Below are 22762 nucleotides of genomic sequence, written 5' to 3'. Positions count from 1 at the left end.
CAAGTCTGGCAAATGTTAATAATTTTTCTTTTCTCTTTGTTACCAGAGATTAAAACCAGGATTGCTTTACCACTGAGCCACATTCTTGGTGATTTTTATTTTTTATTTTGAGACAGGGTCTGGCTAAGTTGCTTAGGGCCTCACTAAATTGCTGAAGCAGGTCTCAAACTTTCAATCCTCCTGCCCCAGCCTCCCCAGTCTCTGGGATTACAGGTGTACACCACCTACTCTTTATTTTTGAGATAGGCCCTACTTTTTATTTTTGAGACAGGGTCTTGTTAAATTACCAAGGCCGGGTGAGGTGGCACACACCTACAATCTCAGCAGCTTGGTAGGCTGAGGCAGGAGGATAGAGAGTCCAAAAACAGCCTCAGCAATTTAGTGAGTCCTGAAGCAACTTAGTGAGACCCTGTCTCAAAATTAAAAATAGAAAGGGCTGGGGATGTGGCTCCATGGGTTCAATCCTCAGTACAATAAAATAGGCTTGCCTTGAACTTGTGATCCTTTGCCTCAGTCTCCCCAGTTGCTGGGATCTATGATCCAGTGTGGTATGTGCCACACTCTCCAGCTTTTTTTAATCTTATAATGTTTGGTCCTTTTATAATCTCAGTAAGACTTTAAATAAAAGTCCAAGTCTAAATCAATTATTCAATTGAAGTTGATAGACCCAACCTGATTTTCTCTCAAAATTGGGAGCCATCTCACCACAAAGCCATGAAAAGATAATTTCGGCTTTACTATAAATTACTGCAAATTCTGAACCTGCTTGGAATGCCTGCCCGTGCCTTGAACTCACCCATGCCTGGCTCTCTGACCAGATAGCAGCCCTCTCTGAAACTTAGTGACACCTCACAAATCTTGGCCTGCCCTGGCCAGATAATGACCCTCTCTGAGGCTCTAATGATCCTCATAAATTCTGAGTCGGGACCAGCAAAAAATGTAAACTACCATTTGTGTTATGCTCCTCAGAGTTCTGTAATCTGTAACCCCCTTTGTGTAACTTTCTGGGCTATAAAGCTGGGCTGCAGGAAAGCTGTGGCTGCTGTCTTATTCCCGCGGATTTGGGTGGGAGAGGCAGCCCGGCCAGTCGAAATAATAAGCTTGCTTTAATTTGATTTTAATTGGAGTCAGTGGTCTTTTCTTGCATCCTGGTCTAACAAAGTATATATTTATTAATTTTCTTTTTATATACATATTTTTTTAGTTGTAGTTGGACACAATATCTTTATTTTACTTATTTATTTTTATGTGGTGCTGAGGGTCAAACCCAGTGCCTCCTGCCTGCTAGGCGAGCACTCTACTGCTGAGCCACAACTCCAGCCCCTTAATTTTCTTTTTATATACATATTTTTTTAGTTGTAGTTGGACACAATATCTTTATTTTACTTATTTATTTTTATGTGGTGCTGAGGGTCAAACCCAGTGCCTCCTGCCTGCTAGGCGAGCACTCTACTGCTGAGCCACAACTCCAGCCCCTTAATTTTCTTTTTATTTATTTTTTTATTTTTGCAGTACTGGGGACTGAACCTAGGGGCACTCCACCACTGAGCTACATATTCTTAGCTCCACTCCCTGTTTTGTTTTTATTTTTGTTTTTGTGGTACTGGGGATTGAACCCAGGGTCTTGCGCATGCTAGGTAAGCATTCTGCCACTGAGCTGTATCCCCAATCCCCCCACCCCTTTTCTTATGTTTTGTTTTGAGTCAGAGTATCACTAATTTGGTCAGGCTGGCCTTGAACTTGCCATCCTCCTGCCTCAGCCTCCTGATTCACCAGGATTACAGGCATGCTCCACTACATCTTGCAGGAGCCCCTTGAATTGCCTCTGTAATTCCACTGATTTGGGAGGCTGAGGCAGGAGGATGGCAAGTTCAAGGCCAACTGCAGCAATTTAGCAACACCCTCTCTTAAAACTAAAATAAAGGGCTGGGGATGTGACTCAAGCGGTAGTGCGCTCCCCTGGCATGCATGCGGCCTGGTTCGATCCTCAGCACCACATACAAACAAAGATGTTGTGTCTGCCGAAAACTAAAAAATAAATATTAAAAAAAAAAAGATTCTCTCTCTCTCTCTCTCTCTCTCTCTCTCTCTCCCCCCCCCCCCGCTCTCTCTTTTAAAAAAAACAAAAAAACTAAAATAAAGCTGGTTGAAGATACAGCTCAGAGATGGAGTGCTATTGAAAACATAATTTAGCAATGCAGTCTTCTGTGGAGTGTCCTTGTTCCCTCTCATGATCCAGGGACTGACTGGGAGCCAGGGTTCGCTGACACTGCCCAGCGTCCAGAGAGAGGATCTTATGGCCTATCACTAGCCCAGGAAATCACACTCAAAATTCAAAGTGTGGGGCTGGGGATGTGGCTCAAGCGGTACTGCGCTCGCCTGGTATGTGCGCAGCCTCAGCACCACACACAAACAAAGATGTTGTGTCCGCCGAAAACTAAAAAATAAACATTAAAAAAATTTTTTAAAAAAATCAAAGTGTGGTTTCTACTGAGGGCAAATGGTTTCACCTCTTTGTATGTAAAGTCAAACCCGGGCCAGGCGTGGTGGTGCGCACCTGTACACCAGTGGCTCAGGAGGATTAGGCAGGAGGATCACAAATTCAAAGTCAGCCTCAGCAACTAGGGAGACCCTGTCTCAAGGAAAAAAAAAAAATGCTGGAGATGTGGCTGAGTGGTTAAGTGCCCGTGAGTTGTTATAAATAATAATAATAATAATTGTTATTTTTAATTAATAAAAGAATAATTATTAATTAATAAAAGAAAAACTTGATAAAATGAGGCATCACAAGCTGGGGGTCATTGTATTAGGACTACAACTTGCAGAGCTCTTCAGGCAACATGGAATTGGGTTCTGTGGTTGTGAGACTCCTGGCCCACGGCCACAACTTCTGAAGTTCTTTAATGATCCATTTCTTCCCCTGCCTCTTAAGAATGGCAAATGCTCCCCCTGCTGGACAAGGCTTCAGGCTTGGGCTGAGCACCAGAGCCTGCGTGGTCAGACTTTTCCTCCAAGGTCAAGGTGTAGTGAGGGGGCCCTTTAAGAGGCGGCAGCTAGTCCGGTTGCCAGGGAGACGGCTGGACACAGCCCCGCTGGCTGCAGACCGCATGTCTTCCAAAGTTCACTCCTCAGGTGGGACGAGGGCGGCTGGGTGGAAGCGGGTGGGGGCTCTTTTCCCTTACAACCCCTCCAGGGTCGTCCTGGTGGACTCAGCCCTTGGGGACAGAGGCCGGGACTGGGGGACTCCTGCCCGCCCCGCCCTTCTCCCCAGGGGTTGCCATCTTAGCCTCTCCCGCGCAGTCCCCAAAGGCCAGGACCACCGGCCCTCAGGCCAGGAGCGTCAGCCCCTCCCAGAGGCCAACGCTGAAGCCATGGACTTCCTCAACTCCCTCCGTGAGCCCAGACAGCGGGGAGGGGACCGAGTCTGGGAGGAGGCAAGGGGACAGGCCCCGACGGTCCCCACCTCTGTCAGCTCGTTCTCCTAGAACTAAAACGGGCGCAAGGCCTGTTGGCTGACGTGGGAGGGATGCGAGGGGGAGAGGGGTCTTCAGCCCCGGCTCCTGCGGACCGCAGGGGGGAGGCGGGACCAGCTGCGAGGACTCCAGGGCTGATCAGTCCCCACCCGCCGCCCCACCCAAGAGCCCGAGGAGCTGCAGATGCTCTTCTTTTCTGAGACTCTGGCCATGGTCTCCGACACCGGGGAGCCTCGGGGAGAACTGACCATCGAGGTGCAGAGAGGGAAGTACAGGGACGAAATGAGCATCATGTCCCAGTGCATCCTCGTGCACGCCTTTAGCCACGGCCTCCTGGATAAAACCGTCTGTGGAAACTCGCTCCTGGGTAGGGTTTCGGCTGCTGATGTCACCACATCCTTCCAACCCCGCCACCCCTTCCATTCCCAGCCTCTTTATTCAGGACCTACCTCGTGATGAGACACGGGGGAGAGGCCACTGGGCGGTGATTCACAGACACAGGAGCAGCACTGACCCACCCCATAGTTTTCCTGCGGCCACATCACACCTGGTCCTCCAGCCTGGGCCCACCCTCCTTCCCTTCCTTCCATCTTGGGCCCATGTCTCCTGTGACATTAAAGTTTGTCCCTGCACCCCAGGCTATCTCTCCCAGACTTTGGAGACCATGGAACAACATAGTCGGGAGTTCATCAAGGTACTTCCTGGGGTCCTGTGTCATGCCCCTGACTGACAGAGAGAACAGAGAATCTGAGGGAAGGAGGGATCTCCCTCACCCTGTCCCCACCGCCCCCCCCCCAAACACACTTGAAAACCCACCCCTCCAGGATGCTGAGGTCAGCTGTGGTGGCTGCTGAGGATGTCCTCCAGATGCACAAACTGAACCCAGCCCCACTTGATTCTCCTCTAGCCTGAGAGCCCAGCATCTCCTGGAGGATCATGGGGGCTGGCCTTTCCCAGCGCCTAGCTGGTCCCTAGGATCTGTCACTATGTGGCCTCCAAACCCTCTGGCTCTGTGCTCCTCACCCCCAGCTTCGGCCCCCTCACTAACTTCTAGAACCTGCCATGACTGTCTACACAGTGGAAACCACTCATACCTAGAACATTTCCACAGAGTCCTTCCCATGTTTTAAACCTGTTCTGAGGCGCCCTGCTTTTTAGCGAGTATCACACCATCCTATGGCTGCTGTTCATGAGCTTGGCCATATATGGAAGGATTTTCTGGTTGGTTGCATTTTAAATCAAAACCTTTAAATCTCAGTTTTCTCATTTATAAAGGAGAATAGACAGGTGACCTCTGGGGACCAAGGAGTCTCTGATTCTCCACCACATGTTCTGGCCCTTAGTTCCTCATCCTCCCCATGGAACATAAGATGAGTTTGCTGAAGCAGAATGACCAGCTGGCCATGACCAGAAGCATCAAGGAGGGTGAGGTAAGGGTAAGAGCCAGGTGGGCACCACCCTTCACCTCCTCCTCAGAACCACAAGCACAGAGCTGGTGGCGTGAGGCCAGGAGTCTAGACAGAGGACACCCCAAGGACCCACACCCATAACTGCTTTGCCCACCCTGCCATCCCCTTCCTGGCTGGCGGTTCTTGACCCAGATCTGTCCTGAGCAGGAAGTGAAGACTGGTGTGGCCTTCTTCCCCTCGCACTCAATTACTGGCTTCATCTCTGAAGCTGCCAACCTGGTGCTGTTGAGGGTGATGGCTCGAAGGCAGAAGGTCCCTCAAAATGCCCGCTTCCTGGCCTTGGACACTGAGGGCAAACTCTGCTACTCCACCTATGTGAGGGCAAGGGATTTGGCCTGGGGACAAACTAGAAGGGACATGAGGGATGCTGGGCTGGGGTGCAGGATAGCTGTGGAGTGGAGAGGGAGTTGGGGTGGGGATAAATCAGGAGGGTGGGAATGAGATATATGAGGACAAGAGAAAGTAAGAACTGATGTCAGGTGCAGTGGCGCACGCCTGTAATCCCTGCGGCTCAGGAGGCTGAGGCAGGAGGCTCACAAATCCAAAGCCAGCCTCAGCAACTCAGTGAGGCCCTGAGCAATTTAGCAAGACCCTGTCTCAAAGACCAAAAAAAATAAAAATAAAAAGGGCTGGGGATGTGGCTCAATGGTAAAGCACCTTGGGTTCAAATCCCTGATACCAAAAAAACAAACAAAAACAAGATCAAGTGGAGGTGGGCAGGTGAAATGAGTGAGAGGGCTCAAAAAGTGGGGGCAGTTGAGCAAAACAACCTTTTGCAGAAAAGCCAGTCTTCAAAAGTCAGTACAGCAGAGGGATGCTTTTAAAGACATGTCATCCAGGGCCCCGCACATGCTAGACAAGCACTCCCCTGCACCCCCAACCCAAAGACACATCATTTTTTAACTTGGAGAAATGCAGTTTTTCCCACTTACTTAAATATTAAGTGAGAGTGTTCCTTTTTTTCTTTTATTTTGGCTGGAAGTTCACAACACACCTGGGACCTCCTGCACTACATGCTTTTACAGCTGCCCTCTGAACACACACTAGTTCCAGCAAGACACTTTGGGGGTGGATCTGTCAGTCTTTGACTGACCTCCTAAGTTACCTTCTGTTTTGTCCATCACAAACACACAAGCAAGCGCATGCCACAACTCCCATTTTCTTTGAAACACCTGTTTAATGTTAGCGCTCGTCTCTCCATGGCACCGGCTACATTGGTTTAAGTTCAACTGCGATAAGGCAGGCTGCCAGCAGCTGCGTGGCCTGAGGCCATCACAGATCTGTCCAGCCTCTCTCCTCACAGCCTTGCTACTTCCCCCAATTGGCCCCCAAAGCTTGCACCTCCTCCTCACCTTCCCCATACTGACTACCCTCATCCCTATAACAGAATCTGCCAACCACAACATTTGGCACAAAGATGGCATGGAAGGGGCCAGGGGCCAGCTGAAGCTGGTTCTCTGGGAGAAGGCCCAAGTTACCTGGGGGTTACAACTCAAATCTTGTGGCACCTGAAGGTGTGGACAGCCAAGAGTTGCTAATCACTGGTGAACAAGGAAAAGAGGAGGAGGAGGAGGAAGGATCAGGCTGAGATCGGGGAGACCCTGGTGGCACCCACCTCACCACCCTCCCTTCATTTTGGCTGCTGCAGCAAGCCCTGGGCTTCCAGAACATCCAGGTGGGCCACCAGCAGTCCGAGGTGTTCATTGTGGAGCACACCGTGCACTCGAACGAGGGTATCCCCATGTCCTGGCAGTTCTACATGCTCTGTGATGGGTGAGCCCTTCTCAGGGGTGGACAGTGTCATAGAAAGTTTGGTGCTCAATGATGGGGAAGGGACATGGGCCGGGGGTGGAGCAAAGGAGAGACTACATATTCCTGGGGACACCTCCAGTAAGAGTTGTCATTGAGATCCCAGTGTCCCCTCCACGCCACTCACCCTTTCTTCATTCATGGGCTCCTTCTCCGATGCTCACAGTGTCTCCCAGAACTTCCCACAAAGAACCCCAACTGGCTAAGGAAGGAAATGCCAACCCCACAGAGCCTACTAGCTAAAGCAGTGGCCATAGACGAGGGGAATATTGAGGACACCAGGGTTTGAACTGGACACTTGATTGAATCGGTGCTGGAGCACCCTTGGCATACCACCAAGTGGTCACCAGCAGAGCCCTGACACTGAGAAAACGCATGTGGGGGAGAATAATTTCTTAATTGAAATTTCAGAAGTATTGATCTAGAAACTTCACTGAAAAAAAGTGATCAATATTTTTGGCTTTCCTTAGCTCATAACTTTTAGTATGTTTCTTTGTATGTGTCACCTATGAAGGAGGAAGTGTTTTTTGTTTTGTGCTTATACCTTTGAAAGTCTAAATCTTATTGACTTTTTCTTTTTTTAATACCAGGGATTGCTCTACTTCTGAGTTACATCCCCAACCCTTTTATTTTGAGACAGAGTCTCATTAAGTTGCCCAGGTTGACTCAAACTTGTGATCCTCTTGCCTCAGAATCCCGAGTAGCTGGGATTACAGGCATGCACCACAGCACTTGGCTTTTTCATTTACTTATTTTCTATTTATTTCTATTTATTTATTTATTTTTGGGCATCCCTGGGTGGGCTCCATTCACTTATTTTTTAAAAACAGGCACCTGACCCTTCCAAGCCCTGGGCAATTATTTGGAACAGGGAACTCAAAAAGATAAGAGAGAAGGTAGAATTAAATAGAAAAAGGACCATTCTCAAGAGGGCATTGTGGTTTCTTAGCCATCTCAGGCTGCCATAACCAAGTGCCACAGGCTGGTTGACTTAAGCAAGAGGAATTTATTTCCTCACAGTTGTGAAGGCTGAAGTCCAAGGTCACCATGCCAGAAGTTGGTTTCTGGTGAGGACTCCCTTCCTGGCTTGTAGATACCTGCCATCTGGCTGTGTCTTCATGGGCCTTTCTTCCGTGTGTGGATGAATAGAACTCTCCCGTGTCCCTTCTTGTTCTTATAAGGATGTCAATCCTATCTGATTAGGGACCCCTTGAGACTTATTTAACCATATGACCTCCCTAAAAGCCCTCTCTCTAAATACCATCACACTGGGGCTCAGAACTACAACAGGAGGTGCTTAGTTCCTTCCCGTCCGCAGCAGGTGGTCCAGGAAGGCCCACTCCCCCACCTTCTTCTGTGTTGCCTTCCAGGCACCTGGCTAAGAGGATCCAGGTGGGTTCCCCTGGGTACTGCATCATCACCAAGATGCCCATCTTGAGGAAGGAGGGTAAGTAGAGCCCAGGCCCAAGGCAGCTGATGGGAGAGGGGAGGAAAGGGGAAGGAAACCAGGGTCTGCAGGGTTTGGCCAGCACACTCCACGTGAGATGGGACCGAGCCTGGAATCCAAAGGAGAAACTCTGTCCTCCGGCCCCTGACCCCAAGGCAGTCAGGGGCGGGCCTCTTTTGCTAGGAACCCCTGGCAGCAACTCTGCCCTGTGGGCAGAATCCCGAGGTTGGTCCCGAGCTTTCTATTTGACAGCGGGAATCCCTCTGGGTATCCAGGAAGGTTGGGGTGGGTAAGCAGCCTCCTCCCTCCCGGTCCAGAAGTCGTAGAGCCAAAGCCTGTGTTTGAGAAGAAACCCCTGGAGTGGGAGGAGGACCTGGAGCTCTACTCTAAGTTCCTGGAGCGGAAGGTAAGGAGCCGCAGCGGCCAGTCTGGGGTCCCCCCGCCCCCCGGGCCATGAACCCCCCCCCCCATTACCGACCTCCCTGTCCCTCCCTCCTTTTCCCCTGCCCCCTCCCCGCTCTGAAACGCACACCCTAGGGGCCCTGCTGGGAGCGGGTGGGGCTCCTGGCGCGGGTCCCCGGCTCCGACCCGGGCCTCCCCGCCAGGAGGAGCTGCGACTGAGCCACGCCAGCTACCTGCGGCAGCACCCCGAGGCGCAGGCGCTCGTCTCCGACTTCCTGCTCTTCCTGCTGCTGCGCCAGCCCCAGGACGTGGTCACCTTCGCCGCCGAGTACTTCGGCCCTTTTGCGGCGAACCGCCCGCCCTCACCGCCCTTGCGCTCCTCCCACAGGCCCAGCCCTTTCCGCTCGCCGGACCCGGGGGACGCCGCGGGCTCGGGGGCGGGCTGGGCGCTCTAGGCTGGCGGGGACCCAGCGGGAAGCGGGGGCGTCGCGGCGGGGCCCCTCGGGGACGTGGGCTGGTCCCGCCCCGGGCGGGCGCGCCGGCCCAGCTGCGGCTTTTGTGGGAATAAACGGGGCGCTCCCGGCGCCGCTGGGCCAGCAGGGACTCCCCCTGGCCCGCGCCTGGTGCCTTTGACCCCACGAGTGGAACGCGTCTCAGTCTTTCCTCCTAGATGCCGGGCGCATTGTTATCCCATTTCGCAGATGAGAAAATAGAAGCCTAGTGACTCTTAGAGTTGGCGCGGGAAGCAGAATGAACCTGGACACTGCTCTTGAAAGCCCGAGCTCTGGGTCTCCAGGTAGCAGACATGGAGGGGCGGGGTCCTTGGCGCTCAGAATCCTTCTGGATCCCACTAAGCACAGTCGCCCGCCCGAGGAGGTCCGTGAAACACCCCTGGCCTCGCTCTACACCTTTGTGCTCCATCTTCTCCGCGTCCCCACCGACACACAGGAACCCTCAAACGGTGGGGGATCCCCAGGCACTGGCTCTCACTAAGTTGCTGAGGCTAGCTTTGAACTTGAGATCCTCCTGCCTCAGCCTCCCGAGCTACTGGGATTACAGGCAGGCACCACTGTGCCAGGCTCGAGGTAGGGGACATGTAAGGTTTTCCAGGCAGAGAAAATGGCCTGAGCAGAGGGTAGGAGCAGGAGAGTGGAACACATCCCACACCACCTTCTGGTAGAAATGGTCTGTGCCTGTGATGTCCACCAGGAAGCCACTAGCCAGTAAGGGAGTTCTGTACTGGAAATGTGGCCAATGTGACCAAAGAATTGGAGCTTTACTTTTGATTTAAATTAACTTTCAAGATAGAGTGGCTACCATATCGGAAGCATAGCTCTAGAGAAGAAATTCTTACCCCACCTGGAAGTCAGCCCAACAAATATGCCTCCCTTCACGGACTAGGATTATTCTGGGAACTGGGAGATCAGCAGGGATAAGACACAGTCCCTGTCATCATGGAGCTTACAGGTAATGTGGGGAGATGAACCCCCCTCCAAAAAAAGCATTATTTCTTATGACATTTCAGATATTTAAAAGCCGAGTCATGGGTGGAAAGTGACTCAGGGGGTTGGAGGATTGAGGGTGGAGACTTCAGGGAAGATCTCTCTAGTGTCTGAGTTGAGCTGGGACCTAAATGATAAGGAGTCAGACTGAGGGAAAAGCATTCTAGGCAGAGGGAACAGCAAACACAAAGGCTCTGAGCACAGCATGTTGGGGAACAGAGCAGAGGACAATGGGAGCCATGAGTCCTGGCGGGTTGGACATGGCTGGCTCACCGCCAGGCTCCTAGGCCTCAGCATGTACAAGTGGAGAACCAAGGCGGACCCAACCCATGCACCGAAGGCTCCCAGCTATATCCCCAGGCCCCCTGCAGTCCCAGACACCTTGCAGGTGGAGGAAAGGTGAAGAGGCAACTTCCAGCCTCTCTGTTGAGCTCTTCTGCATTAGGGAACTTAGGAAGGAGAAGTCGACCACTCCCCTGCCTCCTCCGGGACATCCATTGCAAAAGTGGTTTATTTTTAGATCTTATGGTTTGTCCCAGAACTTCTATGATCTATGACCCCTTCTTTTGTTCCTTAATACCAAGAAATTTATTAATTTCTCTCTCTCTCTCTCTCTCTCTCTCTCTCTCTCTCTCTCTGTCTTTCAGCATTAGGGATTGAAGCCGGGGATGCTCTAGCAGTGAGCCACACCCCCCAGCCCTTTTACTTTTTTATTTTGAGATAGGATCTCACTAAATTGCCCAGGCTGGCCTTGAACTTGCAATCCTTTTGCTTCAACCTCTGACCATTTCCTGGGGGGGGTGGGGACAAACCCCTGTTGAGCCCATGAGCCCATCTGGTCAGCACCTGGGCATTCAGTGGTGGGCAAACAGGCCAGGCCCTGCAGGTCACAAGGAGCTCAGAAAGGGAGACACCCTCGTCATCCAGTGGACGAATGTGTAAGGGTAGATCACAGAAGGGGTAAGAAGGAAGCTGGGCGTGGGCTGCACACCTTTCATCCCAGCTACTGGGGAGGCTAAGGCAGGAGGATCACAAGTTCAAGGCCAGCCTGGGCAACTTAGTGAGAGCCTGCCCTATATAAAATTAAAAGGGATGGGGATGTATCTCAGTTGCACAGCACCCTGGGTTCAATCAGTGCCACAAAATAATAACAATAATAATAAATAATAGCGAATAATTGTTATGTTATTATTAAAAGACTTTGTTATTATCATAAAGGGCTAAGAAGGGAACATATGCATGCAACATGGAAGTGTGCAATTCAAACTTGACCTCGTCTGAGAGTCCAGGGATTCAAAGATAAATAAATAGTAATCATACGGTGTTGGGGTGTAACTTAGTGGTAGGGGACTTATCAAACATGCATGAGGCCCTGGGCTCAATTCCACCACTGCAGAAAAATGAATAGTCCTGGTAGTAAGTGTGAGTCTGCAATTCCTGTGATCACAGCATCCTAGGAGGTGGGTTAGTCCACCTTCTATTGCTCTAACAAAATGCCTGAGACTGAGTTATTAATAAGGAACAGAGGTAGTTAGCTGGTGGTTTGGAGGCTGGAAGAGCACCTGCATCTGCTTGGCGTCTGGTGAGGCCTCCTGGCCGCATCCTGACACCTCAGAGACTGCAGACAGCTGCCCAATCTCTCTCTTCCTCTTCTTCTTTTGTGTTTGTCTTTGAGTGGAGGGGAGGGTGTGGTGCTGGGGACTAAACCCAAATTGAACCCAAAGGACGCTCTACCACTGAGCGACACCCCCATACACCCTCAGCCCTTTTTATTTTGAGGCAAGGTCTCACTAAGTTGTGGAGGCTGGCCTTCAATTTGCAATCCTCCTGCCTCCTGCTACACAGAGCAGGGAGTTCAACCCAGAGTGTCCGGCTCCAGGGTTCATGAACTGATCCATTCTGATAGAAAGACCCAAGTGGCTGCCTCACAGCAGAAAAGAGGCACCTCCTGTTTTAATAATCCAGAGCAGGGGGCTGGGGATGTAGCTCCAGCGGTAGCGCGCTTGCCTGGCATGCGTGCGGCCCGGGTTAGATCCTCAGCACCACGTACAAACAAGGATGTTGTATCCGCCGAAAACTGAAAAATAAATATTAAAATTCTCTCTCTCTCTAAAAAAATTAATAATAATAAAAATAATCTAGAGCAGGCTTGACTGGACACTGCCTTTCCCCATCCCCAGGCACCTGGAAACTGCCTTCCTCCCTAGAGCATTGCCACCAGAGCAGGGCATTGTGCCGAGAGAGCACACAACCTTGCCTGGGAGAGACCATGACACCAGGCAAAGGTTGTGGAGGGTGTTTCAGGAGAAAGCAGCTTAAGAAAAGGCTAGGAGGTTGGAGGGTTGGGAGCACTGAACCTATGGGCTACTGCAGGGCTCAGGACAAGCTGATGAAGAGGGTGGGAGCCTAACAGCACGTAGCCTGCTGTCCCAGACACTAAGACTCTGGACGTGAGTGAGGCAAAGGCCTGGATGTCCACCTGTTTCTGCAAGTTTCCCTTCCCACAAGAAGCCTTGAAGAGAGCAGGTGAACTAAGAGCAGTGCTACAGGTAGAGCCTGTCTCAGTCTGTTCAGTGCTGCTATAACAGGTTGCCAGAGGTTGGATGATTTACCAAGAAGAAAATGTATTTCTCACAGTTCTGGAACCTGGGAAGTCTAATGTCAGGGTGCTGGCATCTGTGGAAGGCCTTCTTGCCACATCACCCCATGGTAGAAGTCAAGAGGGAGAGGGGGAGAGAGAGAATGCAAAAAAGATGAAGTTGGGGTCTCAAACCCTTTTATAATTGATACTAATTCATTCACAAGCCCCATGAGCTAAACACCTCCCAACACTGTTGCCGTGGAGGTTAAGTTTCCAGTACAGGTTTTTTGGGGACCATATTCAAACCATAGCAGAGCCCTAAAGAACAGTCTCTGATATTTAACTAGACAACATTAAAACCAGGCTGGTAGTGCTTGGGAAGGTACAGACCTCGTCTTTGGACTCTCTGTCGGTTCTTCCCTTTATCAATCCTCTGGTTAAATCTGCAGTTCCCCTGAAACCAGCATGAAAAACCTGCTCCTGCTCAGTTTGATGGTTTCTCCGTTTTATGACGTATTGCATCAAGATTGTTCTCTACTGGGGCTGGGGCTGGGGCTCAGTGGTAGAGCCCTCGCCTAGCATGCATGAGGCACTGGTTTGATCCTCAGTAACACATAATAGTAAAATAAAGTTGTGTCTTCCGGAAACTAAAACATAAATATTAAAAAATTCTCAAGAAAAAATAAAAGTAAAAAATAAATAAAGGTATTGTGTCCATCTACAACTAAAAAAGAAATTCTTTTTTTTTTAAAGAGAGATAGAGAGAATTTTTTAATATTTATTTTTTAGTTTTTGGTGGACACAACATCTTTCTTTGTATGTGGTGCTGAGGATCGAACCCGGGTCGCACGCATGCCAGGCGAGCACGCTACCACTTGATCCACATCCCCAGCCCCAAAAAGAAATTCTTTAACAGGAATTGTTCCCTACCATTTTAATCATCATAAATACCTCATGTTTGAGATATTGGCAAGGCTTTGGTGGCTGCATGAGTCATTTCTGGCTGCTATAAGAAAATACCTTAGACTGGGCGTGGTGGTGTGTGCTATAATCCCAGTGGCTTGGGAGACTGAGGCAGGAGGATCTCAAGTTCAAAGCCAGCCTCAGCAATTTAGCAAGGTCCTAAGCCACTCAGGGAGACCCTATCTCTAAATTAAATATTAAAAAGCTGGGGCTGAGGCTCAGTGGGTAAGCACCCCTGGGCTCAACCCCAGTATCAAAAAAAAAAAAAAAAACTGTGTAATTTATAAACAAATTTATTGCTGACAGTTCTGAAGGCCAGGAAGCACAGACTCAGGCGATAGCAGGTGTAATGTTTGGGAAACGCCTTCTGTGGGGCTGAAGGGCAAACAAGTCCCTCAGTCTCTCGTACAAGGGCACAAATCCCTTGTAAATGGAGCCTCATGACCTGATCCCTCCCAGAGGCTTCATCTCCTATTGATTGGTTTTGTTGGATTTTGTTGTGGACCTGGGGAGTGGACCCAGGGGCACTCTACCACGGAGCTACATCCCCAGCCCTTTTCATTTTTTATTTACAGACAAAGTCTTAAGAGTCTGAGGTCAACCTTGAACTTGCAGTCCTCCTGCCTCAGCCTCCTGAGTTGTTGGGATTATAGGTTTCACCACTGCACTCAGCAGGAGCTTGGTTTTGGAATATAAATTTCGTGAGGACACAAACATTTAGACAATAACAGTGGGGAAACCTGAGAATCAACTATCAGGAGCACCAAAGTGTGTAACATTTGGCATTCCAAAGAACTGACACTGACAACATTTTGGAACTCAGGACTCGGGGTGTAGCTCAGTGGTAAAGCACTTGCCTAGCATGCAGGCAGCCTTGGGTTCCACCCCCAAACACAGCCCCCCCCCCAGAATTATTTTTTTTAATTTATTTTTTATTTTTAGGTGGACACGATATCTTTTTTCTTTTTTTAAAATTTTTTATGTGGTGCTGAGGATCGAACTCAGTGCTCTGCGCATGCCCGGCAAGCACACTACCACTTGAGCCACATCTCCAGCCCTGCCAAAAACTATTTTTTAAGGCTGAATAATATTCCATTTTGTGTATATGCCACATTGTCTGTTTATCTCATCATCTGTTGATGGACACTTAGGCAGTTTCCACCTTTTGGCTGCTGTGAATAATGTTGTCAAGAGTATTGGTGAAAGAATGTCCCCCCACATTTTTTTTTTTTTTTTTTTTGGTACCAGGGATTGAACTCAAGTGCACTTAACCAACTGAGACACATCCCCAGCCCTTTTTATTTATTTATTTTTTATTTAGAAACAGAGTCTGGCTAAGTTGCTTAGGGCGTCACTAAATTGCTGAAGTTGGCTTTGAACTCAATGATCCTCTTGTCTCAGCCTCCTAAGCTGCTGGGATTACAGGCATGCACCACCACATCCAGCTGTGTCCCTGTTTTCAATACAACCATTGACACAATCCCATTGATCATTTTCAGGTGCCCTTCTTTTTCTTATATTCATGTGTGTGTGTGTGTGTGTGTGTGTGTGTGTGCGCGCCTGTGTGCATGCCCACATGTGGGTGTAGCGGTTCTGTGCAGTTCTGCCATGTGTGGTTTCGGTATCCACCACAACAGTGAAGAATCTGAATGGCTCCAACACCACAGGATCCCACAAGTCACTCTTGTAACCACATCCATCCCACCTCACCCATCCCTAACCCCTGGCAACCACTAATCTGATCTTCATTTCTAAGATCTTGTCATTGCAACATGTCATTTAAATAGAACAATAATACAGTATATAACTGTTTTTATTTGTTTCGTTTTCTGTTACCCATTGAACTACATCTCCAGTTCTTTTGTTTGTTTTGAGAAAGGATCTTGCTAGGTTGCTGAGAGTCTCCCTAAATTGCTGAGACTGGCCTCCAACTTGTGATCCTTCTTCCTCAGCCTTCCCAGTTGCTGGGATTACAGGTGTGGGCCTGAACGGCACAGAACCAGTAACATTTTGAGATTGGCTTGTGTGTGTGTGTGTGTGTGTGTGTGTGTGTGTGGTCCTGGGGATTGGACCCAAGATGTTCCACAAGCTAGGCAAGCACTCTACCTCTGAACTATACCCCAACCCCTTTTTAATTTGTATTTTGAGATAGCATCAAGGCTGGCCTCAAATTTTCAGTCCTCCTGCCTCAGCCTCTCAAACAACTCCGAATTACAGGAGTGTACCACTGCGTCTAGCTATTTTTTAAAAAATAGTTGAACACAACATCTTTATTTTATTTATGTTTAAATAAATAAATGTGCAAGGCAAATGCTCGGCCGCTGAGCCACAGCCCCAGCCCCTAGCGATTTTTCATTCAGTACACTTTCCTGGAGATTTATCAAAGTTATTATCAATACTTTGTTTCTTTTATTGTTGAGTAGTAGTCCATGGTATGCATGTACTACAGCTTATTTAGCCATTCATCTGTTAATGGACATCTGAAATAATTATCATTTGGGGTTATTACAAATAAAGTTCCTATAAACATTTATGTACAGGGTTTTATGTGTGTGTGGACATAAGTTTCAGTTTCTGGGATAAATGCCCAGCGGTGTATCCTGGCATGGTAAGGTGTGCCGTGGTTTGGCTAACCATCCACCTGTCGAAGGACATCTGGGTTGCTTCCAGCTCAGGCTATTATAAATGAAGCTGCTGTAAACATTTATGCATAATTTTTTCCCACATTGTACTGAGGATTAAACCCAAGGACTCTATGCCACTGAGCTATATCTGCATCCTTTTTTTTTTCTTCCTTATTGGTTCCAGGATTTAACCCAGGGGTGCTTAACCACTGAGGCACATCCTCAGCCCTTTTGTTTAATTCTGAGAGATGAACTGGGAATGTGGCTCAGTGGTAGAGTGCTTGCCTGGTCTACATGAAGCCCTGGGTTCAATTCTTAGCACTGCAAAAAAAAAAAAAAAAAGTAAATGAGAGAGAGTCTCACTAAATTGCTGAGGACCTTGCTAAGCTGCTGGACCTCAAATTTTCAATCCTCCTGCCTCAGCCTCCAGAGTATCTGGGATTACAGGCATGCACCACCATGCCTGACCTCCCCAGCCCTTTTAAATTTATTTTAGAGGCAGGATCTTGCCAAGTTGCCCAAGTTGGCCTTGGACTTGTGGTGCTCCTGCCTCAGTCTCATGAGTAGCAAGGATTAACAGGAGTGTCCTACCTGACCTGGTTGGTCATGATTTTAATTTGCATTTCCCTAAGGACTAATAATGTTGAACATCTTTTCATGTATTTTTTGCCATCTGTACATCCTCTTTGGTGAAGTGACTGTTCATGATTTTTAAAAAATTATTTATCTATTTGTTTGTATGTGGTGCTGAGGATTGAACATACAAGGAAAGCCCTCTACCACTGAGCCACAACCCCAGCTCCTGCTCATGATTTTTGGTCACTTCTGTTGGAATTTTTAAAAAATATTTGGTTTTTTTTTTTTTTTTTTTTTTTTTTTAGTTGTTGGTGGACCAATAACCTTTTATTTTTATGTGATGCCGAGGATCGAACTGAGTGCCTCACACATGCTAGGCAAGCGCTCTACTGCTGAGCCACAACCCAGCCCTGTATAATTTTTTTTAACAATAGATGGAAGATTTATGAAAAATCTGCCACCAGGTATATTTTGTGTGTATATATTTGTATATACAGAACCCAAGAGATTACATGAAGGAGGAAATAAGAGTCTCTAGGACAAGAGCACAGAGGGTCTGGAACGGCAGGGTCAGAGCATGGGTCTGGAACGGCAGCAGACATCGTGTTCCAAAACACGATGGTTCCAGTTTTCCCGGGACTGAAGTCAAAGTCTTAACTGCCATAGAGAAAGGGACGCTCTTCCAGCTTTAACTGTTCATCTGCATCAGGAACCACTGCAGCAAGAAGGGAGTGATGGCTTCTCCCAGAGGAAGAGTGCTGCTGACTTTGGACGTCCCACCCTGTCACCGGGTGCAGACCGGTGTCCCAGCCTACTGCCTCGCAGCACCAAGACGGTTCAGTAATGGCTCATCACAAACCCAGCTGCCGCAGTCTCTGGCTGGGCACAAATCACGAGTCTCCACACAGCTTGTAGATTCAAACAGCAATTCTTTATTCCCGAACTCACACCGGCCGTCTACAAACACGCTCTGGGGGAATCCACGTTCTCTGCCCAAATCCACTCCCAAATCCACTACTCTGCCCAAATCCATCTACTCCACCGGGCTTCTGTCTCCCAAAATATACTGTCTGACCCTAAGAACTCAAGAGGAACTCAGCAGCAGGATATGCCCTATTCTAAAGGGGGAACACCCTAATCTCCTATTATGCTAAACTGCCCTATTCTAAAGGGGGAACACCCTAATCTCCTATTATGCTAAACTGCCCTGGTCCTTGAGTAAGGTCACCTTTCAGAAGTCCTTCCACTAGACAGCATGGGAGTAAGCTGGCAAGGAATTTGTCATACCTACTTGGCTGATGGCTCCCAGCATCTCCCCCCTTCTGATTAATTAAACAACAAGTAATGTGGCTTAAGGACCGTGCCTGGTAGGTTGTCCAGTTCAACATATGGCTCTTACCCGTCATTGGAAAACTGACCTTTAGGCGTCAGCCTCCTGTCTTAGGTTGATACCACTGCAACTGGATCATACCCGTCACTGACTACCGGTCCAGCATACAGCCATACTTGTGGATAGATCTATGCACCAGTGGGGGGGTGAGGTTCTTTGCCTCACCTCTGTTGGCCCCCAAATTTGGCCTTGGTGCCAGTGGGGGAGTGAGGTTAATGTGGCTTAAGGACCGCGCCTGGTAGGTCGTCCAATTCAACATATGGTTCTTACCCGTCATTGGAAAACTGACCTTTAGGCAACTGACCTTTAGGCATCAGCCTCCTGTCTTAGATTCTGTTTAAATCACTTAATGTTAGTTTACATGGCTGCCCTTCAACCAAAGGCCTTTTTTACTCCATTAAGAAGCTTTGTCTCAATCTGCCATGTACAAATACTTTTTTTTCCTTTTCTCAAGCTTTTAAAGTAAGTTTAGTTTCCTCAAAATCTTTTTAAATGGCATTTTACCACTGTTTTACTTTACCACACAGAGATTATCTCATCTAGAAACATTTCTTTTTCTTTTAACCTTTTATATTACAATATATTTTCACATCTTCAATCTTTTAATATTTCTTTTCTAGCCATTAACCCTTTTTATAAATTCACATTCTGAAAAAACCCTTATAAAATTTCTGATTTAGACAAATTACTCCACTGTAAGAAGATGAAAGACTTTCATGTTATTTATGGTACTATAATACTGTAATTGAAACCCAACTGAAACTTCTTATACTCTTTGTATGTAAATTACACCTGATAGAATCTTAACACTTAGTAACCTTGTTTCAGCAAAGACACAGACCAAAGCAATATTAAACATTTTTCCATTCACCAATTTATGAAAACACACATAATGATTAAATATATTACCTTATGGAACTTAATAAGTAAAGAGTACTTGATTTCATATTTAGTGGTTGATATTTTAACACTCTAGTTTTGTAAATTAATCAGATGTCTGTAAAAACCAAGATCTTAGACAAGCGTAATAAACAGAACTAGCCATCTCTTTCTTGTTGAAGAAAAATCCTTCTACAGGATACCATGATGGCCCCATTGATATATTTAATAACTTCTCGTTTAAAAGCCATGGGCTGCATTTTTGTATTGTATCAACATATGCCCTAGCTGTTCTTGGTCTTACTGGGTTGCCTCCTTTCTCTAACAATTTCTCTTCCTCGGAGGTGAACAACTTCAAACTTTGAGTCAACCATTTTCCCCAGTTTGCCTGAGAAAGTTCTAGGAACAGGCAACTTGAAATAAAAACAAAATAAATTAGAACACGAACACATTGTTTTTTGAAATGCTCACCCATTCTTTCGCTCTCCTTCAGGGGCGAGTAATTTCACTTACCCCCAAGCTTCAGGCGTTCCCCGTACGGGCCACCAGATGCCGCAGTCTCTGGCTGGGCACAAATCACGAGTCTCCACACAGCTTGTAGATTCAAACAGCAATTCTTTATTCCCGATCTCACACCGGCCGTCTACAAACACGCTCTGGGGGAATCCACGTTCTCTGCCCAAATCCACTCCCAAATCCACTACTCTGCCCAAATCCATCTACTCCACAGGGCTTCTGTCTCCCAAAATATACTGTCTGACCCTAAGAACTCAAGAGGAACTCAGCAGCAGGATATGCCCTATTCTAAAGGGGGAACACCCTAATCTCCTATTATGCTAAACTGCCCTAGTCCTTGAGTAAGGTCACCTTTCAGAAGTCCTTCCACTAGACAGCATGGGAGTAAGCTGGCAAGGAATTTGTCATACCTACTTGGCTGATGGCTCCCAGCACCCAGCCTCCTCCATCTTCACAGAAGAACCTTGTCTCCCCCTGAGTTTCCTTCTCCTTTCTTCCTGAGGCTCCTGCTCTTTCTTTCAAGTCTTTCTTCAAGTCTGTACTTTGCTTCAGTTGCTGCATCCATGTCTCTGTTTTTTAAATCGAAAGTGACTTCCTTCCAAAGGCGTCGGGACTCATTCATTCTGATCTTCCAACTTCCTCACTTTCTTCTCGATTACAGGCAACTTCTTGGTATCTACAAAGACCGAATTTCCCCTGTTGCGCATTTTGCATACATGACACTGTTCCATTCCCCCTTGCAATTGAGCAAAAAGACTTCTTGTCATTTGGAGAAAAAAAATCTCAGCAGTAATTCTGTGTTTCTTGCCTCCATAGAAAGGTTTAGTGTGGAAGACGATATTTGCACTATAGCCAGTTTGGGAACAATTAATATTGCATCTCCTCCTAGTTCCATGCAGGGCACTGTGAGGGTAGACCTTCCATAACCATTGGAGAATGTGAGAACGTAATGCTCATCATAGTCTAGCCATGAGACCCAGCCTCGCCCTATGTTGTGCACCCCAATTGACACCCCAGGGAATGTTGATTTAGTCCAGATCTGAGCATTGAATTGGATTTTCTTGTTAAAACATTCAGCGTAAAAGGCTGAAAAGGGTGGATGATGGAAACCTGCTCAGCCACGGATGTTACACGTTTTTGGAAACCCAGGGAACGGGTCCTTCTGAAACTAGCTCTGTGTTCTCTTCAGTGTCATTTGGTAATGTCCAGTGACACTGAAAGATCTCACCCAAAATGGGGTTGTATGGCTTTTTGGCAACCGATCCTTTCCTTCCTGCATGAAAGGCGGAGAGGTACCATTTCACAACCTGAACCGTTCGATCCCTGGGATCTTTCTGGTCACGAATGCTCACCATCAGGTCCGCATGTGCAAAAGAGTCTGTGTACATGTCTAAAAGAGATCTTTCAAGAATAAATGTTGGAAGAACTAGCTTAGGAAGATCCATTCGGAGCCTAACCTGTGACAAGAGGTGCATGATAACACTGACCCTGCCTCCCCGTCACCGTCTCTGTCATCACGTGAATCAAAAAGGGCAGCACCACTTGTACCACTGGAAATGAAGAATTCAGTGATTCTGTGGTATCTGGGCGTTTTAGACTATTTCCCGAACTGCTGTGTGTCAAGACGGAGGCAGAACCAGAAGAATCTATTAAGCACTTTGGGGATGAGCCACCCCATGGAATCCATCGGCCTCATAGAATTCCTCTTCACTGCTAGAGTAAGAGAACTCTGGGACTGTGTTTGGAGACAAGGTGACATGACTTGGAGAAGTCAGACTGCTACTAGGTGGCGAATGCCCACTGCCTGTGCTATCTGGTGTTGGAGTCTGATGATGTCCCAAGGTAGCTAACCCAGGTCCCACGGGTAAGGAAGACGGACACTGCTCTGACTTACACAGCTGAGCTGGTTCTGGAGGTAAGACAGTCTGGGATGGCAGCGTGCTGCTACAGGTTCCCAGGAACTGGGTTGACATATTGCATCCACAGGATTAACAGTACCGATAATTCCATCTGCATGCTTCTCGGCATTACCCTGGTCTTTAGCAATCTGCAGCAACACAATGCAGTGTTTAATAGGCTCTGCCTTGCTCTTTGTTGTTTCTTTGAGTTTCCATTTTCTTTGTTCATCATCTTTACAGTTTTGAAGCTTGTCATCAAAAAGCATTAGTTGTTCTATCAAGATTTGTAGGTCAGCATCTGCCTCTGTTAGTTTCTTGTCAAAGTCTTGGACACAAGGAACAAATCCTGAATCCAAACCCCCAAAGGGTCTACTCATTCCGCAAGTGGCCAGCAAGAAAGCCATTTGCCGAGGCCCCTCCGTGCCTCCTGGGGCAGGAGTAGAGGGTGCTCCAGCGCACCCCTCTTCTACTCCCTGGATCAGATCCTGAGAGTTAAGTTGTAAGAGATTTTTATCTACAGTGATAATAGTCCTTTGCCCTGTGATTTGCAAACATTATCTACAAATCTCCTGGTTTTGTTTTTTTTGTACCAGGGTTTAACCCAGGGGCACTTAACCACTAAGCCACAACCCCAGCCCATTTTTATATTTTACCTAGAGACTGGTCTCCCTGAGTTGCTTAGGGTCTTGCTAAATTGCTGAAGCTGGCTTTGACCTTGAGATCCTCCTGCCTCAGCCTCCAGAGCCGCTGGGATTACAGGTGTGCCCCACCACGCCCAGCTTTATCTTGTCTTTTAATCATTTTAACAGGGTCTCTCATAGAGCAGATTTCAATTTGAAATAAAAGGTTTCAATTTGAAAATGTCTTTGATTTTTTATCTGAGGTTCAACTCATCTGTTTTCTCCTTCATGGACCAGGCTTTTGGTGATCAAGTCCGGGAAGCCTTCATTTGGTTCTGGATCTGAAGCATTTCTCCTGCCTGTTTTCTTAACACTCTGATACTTGCAGACTGACATTTAAGTCTGTGACCCATTTTGAGTGAACTGAGAATTATGCGATTTCACCCAAACTGGGCAGGGGTTGGCATTCAGCACCACCCCCAGATTCTGGGGATATCTCTGTAGGTTTCTGCCGCTCTTCTAGAACTTCTGCTCCCTGAGTCTCTGCCCAGGATCTCTGCTCTTGACCATGGCACAGACCCCCTGTTCTGTAACTTAGAGGTTGTGAGGGACA

At 47.8% G+C, this 22762-nt stretch overlaps 1 protein-coding gene and 1 pseudogene across 1 annotated transcript; one reads left to right on the top strand and one right to left on the bottom strand.

Annotated features, from left to right (window-relative positions):
- The first annotated feature begins 3107 nt into the window (after nucleotides 1-3107).
- Catip (ciliogenesis associated TTC17 interacting protein) lies at nucleotides 3108-9055 on the top strand. Its single transcript, XM_076866444.2, has 10 exons — nucleotides 3108-3132; nucleotides 3301-3393; nucleotides 3640-3840; nucleotides 4112-4167; nucleotides 4817-4903; nucleotides 5090-5257; nucleotides 6591-6715; nucleotides 8122-8198; nucleotides 8516-8604; nucleotides 8804-9055. Exons 1-10 carry the CDS (start codon nucleotides 3108-3110, stop codon nucleotides 9053-9055), a joined length of 1173 nt encoding a protein of 390 aa, XP_076722559.1.
- Nucleotides 9056-17657: 8602 nt separating this feature from the next.
- LOC143407283 (oxysterol-binding protein-related protein 9-like) lies at nucleotides 17658-21933 on the bottom strand (annotated as a pseudogene).
- Nucleotides 21934-22762: the final 829 nt, after the last annotated feature.

This window comes from Callospermophilus lateralis, chromosome 9 (assembly GCF_048772815.1).
Source record: "Callospermophilus lateralis isolate mCalLat2 chromosome 9, mCalLat2.hap1, whole genome shotgun sequence".
NCBI classification, from domain to species: domain Eukaryota; kingdom Metazoa; phylum Chordata; class Mammalia; order Rodentia; family Sciuridae; genus Callospermophilus; species Callospermophilus lateralis.
Note: the sequence above shows the minus strand (reverse complement) of the source record. Positions and strands in the feature narration are given on the sequence as shown.